At 25.6% G+C, this 8043-nt stretch overlaps 1 protein-coding gene across 2 annotated transcripts in view; it reads right to left on the reverse strand.

The window, feature by feature from the left end:
* Nucleotides 1–4027: 4027 nt before the first annotated feature.
* The window catches only part of LOC100159787 (myotrophin-like), a 6117-nt gene continuing 2101 nt past the window's right edge, over nt 4028–8043 (reverse strand). The window contains exons 3-5 of one of the 2 annotated variants that reach the window (XM_016806793.2): nt 6448–6558; nt 5243–5326; nt 4028–5183 (exon numbers count right to left, since the gene is read on the reverse strand). In XM_016806793.2, coding sequence (XP_016662282.1) covers nt 5082–5183; nt 5243–5326; nt 6448–6558 — 297 coding nt within the window. In that variant the 3' untranslated portion in view covers nt 4028–5081. The remainder of the gene's footprint in view (nt 5184–5242; nt 5327–6447; nt 6559–8043) is intronic. The other variant, NM_001161941.2, reaches the window with a different exon arrangement.

An 8043-nucleotide genomic window follows, 5' to 3' on the forward strand; every position in this document is an offset into this window, starting at 1 on the left:
CCACGGGTCTATGTCTTCTGCATAATTTTAGCACCCCCGGTGTTTGGCCTCTAGTTGCGCCTATGGTTCAGAAGTTGTAGGAATTGCATATTGTTCTGTATGATCTCAATTTATAGCAGACCTAGCTAATTAGATAGAAATAGAAATTTTAAATAGGTATACAATTGCAAGTTAAAAAAATTGAAAGTTGAAAATGCATATTTCGCTAATTTTAGCTAAAAAGTGCATATTTCATTGATTTTATACGCATAGTTTTTCGCATATTTAACATTTTTAATGCATATTTTGCAATTTTTTCGTGCATATTTTAAATTTTTTAGCTCCTACAACTTCCGAGCCCTACAATGAGTTTTACTCAAATACTTTTACTCAAGTACTTTACAAGACTGAAATTATTCATGTTTTGTATTGTTGCGTTTTTTGGAAAATATATGCATTATTTGAACCGTGACACTCTTTCGATTTTAAAGCTTGTACGATTACGCATTTAAACATGTGCATAAAATGTGTTTATTTCATAAATATTATTTTTATTTTTGTGTAAATAATTAAATTGTTCAATACATTAAAACTATATCTATATCTAACACCAGTGGCGTGTTGAACTCATTTTTGGCGAGGAGCAAAAATGTAAATGAGGTACCCACCCACTCACCACCCTTGATGTTTATAACGGCATTTCCAATTTAGCAAAAAAGTTTACAAAATGTACGTACATTTATATAATCAGATATGATATTTGTACAATATACCTAGGCACCTTGGTAGCTAGGTATTTTGTGGCAGGGGGACCACCCACCATCCAAACATTTAGAAGGAGCAATTGCTCTAAAATAATACCTTCGGCATGCCACTGTCTAACACTATTTTATACCTATATATCTTTGTTTATTGCAAGTTTGAGCCCGATACTATTCGATTCACCACATTGTGTTTTCTTGAACGATCATTTTATACCGATATAATATGTATCACTCAAATTTGTTTCTTAAGAATAACATGTTTATGAAATATACACTTATGCACATGCAGGGCCGGATTTAGAGCCGGGTGAGTTGGGCCCACGCCCAGGGCCTCGCGATTGAGGGGCTTCGCGCCTAACATGTTTATGTGAATAAAAATGTTTGGGCATTCGTATTTTATGCTGCGTTATTGATCTTATAATACACAGATATTCACTGCTGTATAGAAATATGGCAACCGATTCCCAGGGGCGTCGTTTGGGAGGGTGCAGGGTGTACATTTGCACCTACTTTTTTTTTAAATTCCTTCTTCAGCCAACCAACAATAAACATAAGCGCCGATATATCTAAGTGTTATAAATAGTATATATTTATATTTATTAAAATATATTAAATATTTTATATTTTTTCAGTATTAAAAAAAAAATGTATTCTACTAATGTTTAATTTCCAAGAATGTTTGATGTGATTTTGTGGTCCCATATTATTATAATTGATAAAATTATAACAAAAACATTGTGATGAAGGATACCAATAAAATAAATTTCTGGTTTTATTAAGCTAGCTATACCTACCTATTATATATTTTGAGTATGCAGGGAGAAAAAAAGTGTAGGTTAGGTTCAGTTAGATATTTTATTATAAAGGTGATTTACCAAGTGTAAATACCATTGTATACCTACTGGCCGGTATCCACAATATAAAATAAATACATTAAAAGTACCTACACATAGTTCGACAAAAATTAGTAACAATATTGTGATATTTTCATACTAATATAAGTGACATATTAAATAAATTATACAAATATTCCACAATTTTTCTCTCTCAAACCAACGCACAATATAGATAAAACGCATTCACATAAAATAGTTTTTAATTGTTTCTGAGTAGTCTTAAAGTAAAATTACTTATTACCAAAATTAAAGAAGATAATATTGTTGAGAGTTTGACTTGGTTTTGTATTTTATTATTATTTTACTTTATATTTGAATTTTAAAACTAAAAACTAATGTTGAACATTTCAACTTTAAAATAATGAATATTAAATTGTTTTGAGACAATATACCTACTTTTACAAATCGATATGTCATAGTGTATACGAAGAATACGACGAATATTTTATGAAATAAGTATTTTATATAAGTAATAATTAAAAACAAACTAATTTTAACACGTAATTATTGACTTATCATTTTTGTATTTTAGTTTATTTAATTTTTACGATTAAAATATTTTTCGTTTAAATACCTACCCAAATCATTATTAAGTAGGTAAAACTCAAGGTAAAAGTAAAACTAAATTTTATCATAACAATAAATACTTTTCTTAATAAATTATTAAGATATTAAATATAAATGTAGGATATTAGAAATTATATTTATATTATATTATATTATGGGTGTATAATGTATAAATAACCATTAACTGTATATTCAGTTAAATAATTATGAAAATTAGGTTATTTCTTCTTTGGTGGTGAGTGAGGGTGTTTAATATGTTTATTCTGTTTAAACCTGTTATTGCTTACACAAAAGGGTCTTTACCCGTTTATTATACATAAATAAATAAAATATTCCATAAATTTAAGGCCTCGCGGAATGTATTCCGCCCAGGGCCTCGCAAAACCTAACGCCGGCCCTGTGCACATGTATAAATGCATAATTGTACAAGCTATACAATTTAAAGAGGGTCATGGCTCAAAATAATGCATATATTTTCTAAAAAACTCAAAAAACATGAATAATCCCGATACTAAGTGGGTTAAAGTAGTAACCCTATCGTACCCACCGCATCCTGTGGTCGTTTAATCGTGAGACTCATTTCGGGACGTTATAAGAAGTGGAGTTAGGTCTCCTTATAATTCTTATTTCTAGTCATAGAATTAGTTACTTACGCCTCTATGGTTCTAATTTCTAGTCTTCATTGTTATAACTTATAGCACAGAACCATATAGTTATAATCATGAATGCCGTGAATATAAATTATAATGACTTATATTTTTAAATTTCTTTCATAGGTGCGAAAACAACCTATTAAAAAAATCATTCGTGACCTTTATGTAAAATGTAAATGTCCAGATGTCCTACGTCCAATTTAACGAGGCATAATAATAATTAATTATCCAAATAGGTACCTATTTAAATTGTTTTCTTAAAATTCCGTACTCCGCGGGCGTGGGTAACATTAAATAGTTGCCGAATTAATCGATTAAATATTTTAAGATATTTAATAATTACTTTCAAAATAATAAAACCTAGGTACTTCATTTATATTAAGATATAAATTATTTACTGTTTATACATTTAATCTAACATTCCTATTTCCTACATTAAAATAATGTGCACTATGCTCAATGCTAATGACTAATGAAAAAATAGAACATTTAGATTATACTTTGAATAGTAGATTCTTCAATAGTAATAATATTGTTTCTTAGCAGTAGGTCGACATGGCCGAGAGCAGGGTGGTTAATTGCAGACTCACTAATATGGTTTGGTCGCCACTGTACTAACTGGTAAGATAGATGTCCGTGTTCTTAATGTTTTTTTTTTTTTTGTGCAAAACAATTAAAAAGTAGGAATTATAAAAATAGCTAAATAACAATAATAAATATGTACTCCAGAGAGGCAAACACAGAGAATACCAAGAAAATCAAAAAACATAATTTACAATGATACAAAAATGCTTACCTCTATGGTGTTATTTTATTTTTACTGATTAATTTTACAAATCCTCATGTGAATGTTACCATGTTAATATATCTAAAAATTCAGTTATATAAATAAAGTGAATTTCTGTAAATACATATTTTCTGAATAGTTTATATTGAAAATATGCTAGCTGCTAAGTGCATTTGTAATAGTATTGCGTGAATTAAAATACTATAGAAATGCTTTTATACTTTGATGATTCAAAATAATTAACTCAAAATCAGTTATTGAAAATGAGCTACATTGCTACAGTTTGATTAAATGAATATTAGTGATAATTTAAACAAATTTGTAACAACAAAAATAATAACAAACGTTCAGACATTAGAGCAAATATAAAAACTCAAAAAATAAATAGATAAAGATATATTAAAAAAAATTAAATAGTGTAATATGAAGTAATGATAATAATAATAAAAAAAAATACAGTAGGATAAATGTATTATATAAGTGCATCTAAAGACTAATATTAAACAATATTCATCTGGATTGTAATAATAATAATAATATTTAAAATAATTAATAATACAGCAATATACAATTCCAACAATAATTTTTAATTCGTTAACTATCTCAAGTATCAATCACAAATTATATTCATATTAAAGATATATGTATTTAAAACTATGTTTAAAACTTTTCTGTTTGTATTAATAAATGTATTAATATATCATCAAAACTTAAACATGCAAAGAATAAATAATTTCTGTAAACAAGCATAATCTTTTATAGATGATCAATTATCAATTACCTATATAAAAACAAACAAACTGCTGGAAAAAAGTAGCATTTGATCTATATTTAAACATAAATAAAATAAATAGTAATTAATTATAACAATAATAATTTGATTATAATATTTTATTACTTTAAAATGATTAACATAGTTGTTAATATAAAAGAGCATGTAAACATGTCTAAACATGCTAAAAATCAAATTTTAATATTAATTTGCTTATAAAAGGGTCTCAAATTTCACATTTATTGTATTATTTTTAATTGATCATTCATTACTTTATTGATACACATTAATAATTATAATAATAACAATGAAAACTTAATCACTTATTGTCAAATTATCCCACCAACAATTTACTATAGGAACAAGTGTTTATAAATATTATAATTCCAGTCATTATTTTATAATTGTTTCTTTCATGAATCTAGAATATTTTAAAACGAGTTGATAAATAAATGTGAAATGTTATATCATAAAACTAATAAATAATAACAATGATAACTATCCTTTAAAAAGGTTATTTTAAATATAAGGAATTTTTGAATGTAATTAGTTATTACTTATTATATTGTGTAATTATCCCAAATAACATGTGAATAACATTAGAGGTACACATAATAGACTTTGATAGATTATTCAATTATTGAATTAAAGGGATACAATTAACTATTGAGTTTCTAGTCGCTTTAATAAATTTATCATCTCAGAATCTTCAATGCATTCATAGTACTTCAATCCTTGTGGTGTTAATAAATTTGTAATTGCTCCCTAAAAAATTTTAATTAATAAAAATAAAACCATTCAAACAGTTTATTATATTAACTTACTTTATCAATTAAATACTTGGCAACTTTGAAATGATTTTCCCACAGAGCACACAGCAATGGAGTAATACCAAAATTGTCCTTCTTCTAAAAAATAAATATATTTAAAATGTGTTTAGTGTATGTAATACATTTTATATTTGTCAGATTCTTATTCAAATATTGATCGACATCAGTATTGATCAGTATTTATAATCAATGGTATCTTTAAATGCTCATTTATATATATATATATATGAATATATGTTGGTCTGTCTGTAATTAATATACACATAAAATACTGGACTGGTTTCAATAAAAGTTATATCAATAGATTCATTGGGACTTGGAGTGTGTTTATAACTTTTTTTCAACACCTATTTATAGTTTTCTGAGAGGATAAATCAACCTGAACAGGGTTTCATTGTTGTTAATTCATTTTATCATATCATAAGTACTTTAGATATTTATTATATACCGGGTAATTTCTTTATCATTGAATACCCGTTACTTCAAAAAGTATAAATGTTTTTGAAAAAAAACTTTTACATTGTTTACAGTCGTTAAAAAACAACATTTTAAAATAAATATATTTTTTAATATTTTTATTTTCAAGATTTTTAATTTTTTAATTTTTAATTTTTTTTGAACGACAACATACAGTTTTAATTTCATATTCTAGAGCAGAATATTTTTTAAAGGATTTTAATGCATAAAAATTGAATTTAGGATGAGTGGCTTATGAGTTATAAGTATTTCAAAATCCTTGTTTGAGGAGGACTTCTTTAAAATGCGAATTTTGGAAAATCCTTTCTTTATGGGTATACATCATAAAACGAATCTACTGACCAAATTTAATACTCAAAGTTTGGGGCGATTTCAATAAGGCGATTATGAATCAGTCAGTCCGGACAAGTTCTGTTATACATTTAGATAATCATTCATCATTTCACATTCAATAACTACAATCTTTAAATATTGTGACAAATAAAGACTGCATTATTATATAATGCATTTTAATCTAATGAAAAGCAATATTACCTTTCATTTCACATTTCACATTTGATAATATATTATAAAATCAATAATAATACTGACAAATAAATTATATAGTTAAGGGTTAAGTACATAACATTTTTGCTTTTTAGTAAAATTGATAAAAAATCAGTGGTTTTACATTAAAAATAGTAACATAATGGTCAGATTTCTCTAAATTAACAACTACTTACATTTATATCAGCACCATTTTGAATTAAATATTCGACAATATCCAAATGACCATAATCACAAGCCTTATGTAACATAGTTCTTCCATTTGAAACATTGTTTATATCCCAATCCTAAAATACACAAATCCAAATTAAAAATATTATTAAATTGTGTAGTTAAAATTAAAATTATAATTCATATTTGTAATAGATATTTTAACCAAGTGCAGGGGTCTCAAACATAGTGGTCTTTAACCTACTAAGATTTTGGAACAGGCCAACCAACATAAGTTCTAACTGATAATTATTATGAAATATATACTACCTATTTGTTATTATGTTTTTGATACATTATTTCCAATATATTTATTATGATTGATGGTGGTGAGATAAAAAAAACTTGAGTGGCGGGGCTATAACAATCTAGTATCCATATAATTATGTAGATTTTTAAAATTAATTTTTCAATATGATTTGAGTCTTCAGTCATTAATAACGTTTACGTATGTCACAACATCAGTAATAAATTATTGTAATCTTAATGATTGGCACGTGGCATCACAATAATATTTAAGAGAAAAAATGTCACCTCAATATTATTATTCATCAAGTATTTTATTCAATGTTTAAATATGAACTTAAATAAAATATGAACAATTTATAGTAATTAATGACTAATGAGTGCATTTTTAATAAAACGTGGAATCATGATTCATTACATTATCTGTAACGAAAAATTGAATGGGTTACTATACAAGGTATAGTAATGGGTTACAACTATTACTATACCCTACAGAACCCCCTACTTTAATTTTGCTAAGTCGAGCATTGCAAATATATAATTATGTCATATAATAAATATTTAATATAGATATTTTGTATCTATAATCTACATTAATAACTATTTTATTTGAATATAATAGATTTAAAAAAATAATTAATTACTTTTAAATTTTTAATATTTTGTGATTAAATATATCAGAATACTTAATTGATTAATGAATCAGAACAAAACACAAACAGATTTCAATTTTATTATAATGTAATGGTTTTTAATTTTGGAACGATGAATGTATTGGTTTTACAATGTGTTGTTTTTTTTTTATCTGTGTGAACGATAAGTAGTCAAAATAATGCTTCGATTTTCAACTTCAGTATCTTGTTCGATGGGAAAATGAATATTGTTGGTGCACTGAGAAGGTCAACATTTAAAATTCCCAGTATGTTTTAAAAGCACAATGAAAAACAAAAGAAAAATTCAGGAAAAATGGGAATTTTTACGCAAAATCAATTTTAAACAAAATCGACCTTGGTTTTTGGTATAACTTTTAAACAAATGACCGTAATACATGAAATTTTCACTGGTTGTTTATATTTGCATTTTCTATACATGATACAATTTTCAAAATATTTTGATTTGTTTTGAACTGTTTAGGGACATTTTCAGTTTCCAATTTTATTAGTTTTTTCTTCTATGAATGTCAATAAAACTTTATTTGTTAAGGAAAAATACTTGAAAATTTAATACAAGGCTCCTACTATATAGTTACAGATTACAATGACATTTGAAAAATATTAAAAATCCTTATTCATAGTTTTTTTTTTAAGTCATTTAAG

The sequence above is a fragment of the Acyrthosiphon pisum genome, chromosome X, assembly GCF_005508785.2.
Source record: "Acyrthosiphon pisum isolate AL4f chromosome X, pea_aphid_22Mar2018_4r6ur, whole genome shotgun sequence".
In the NCBI taxonomy this organism is placed as follows: domain Eukaryota; kingdom Metazoa; phylum Arthropoda; class Insecta; order Hemiptera; family Aphididae; genus Acyrthosiphon; species Acyrthosiphon pisum.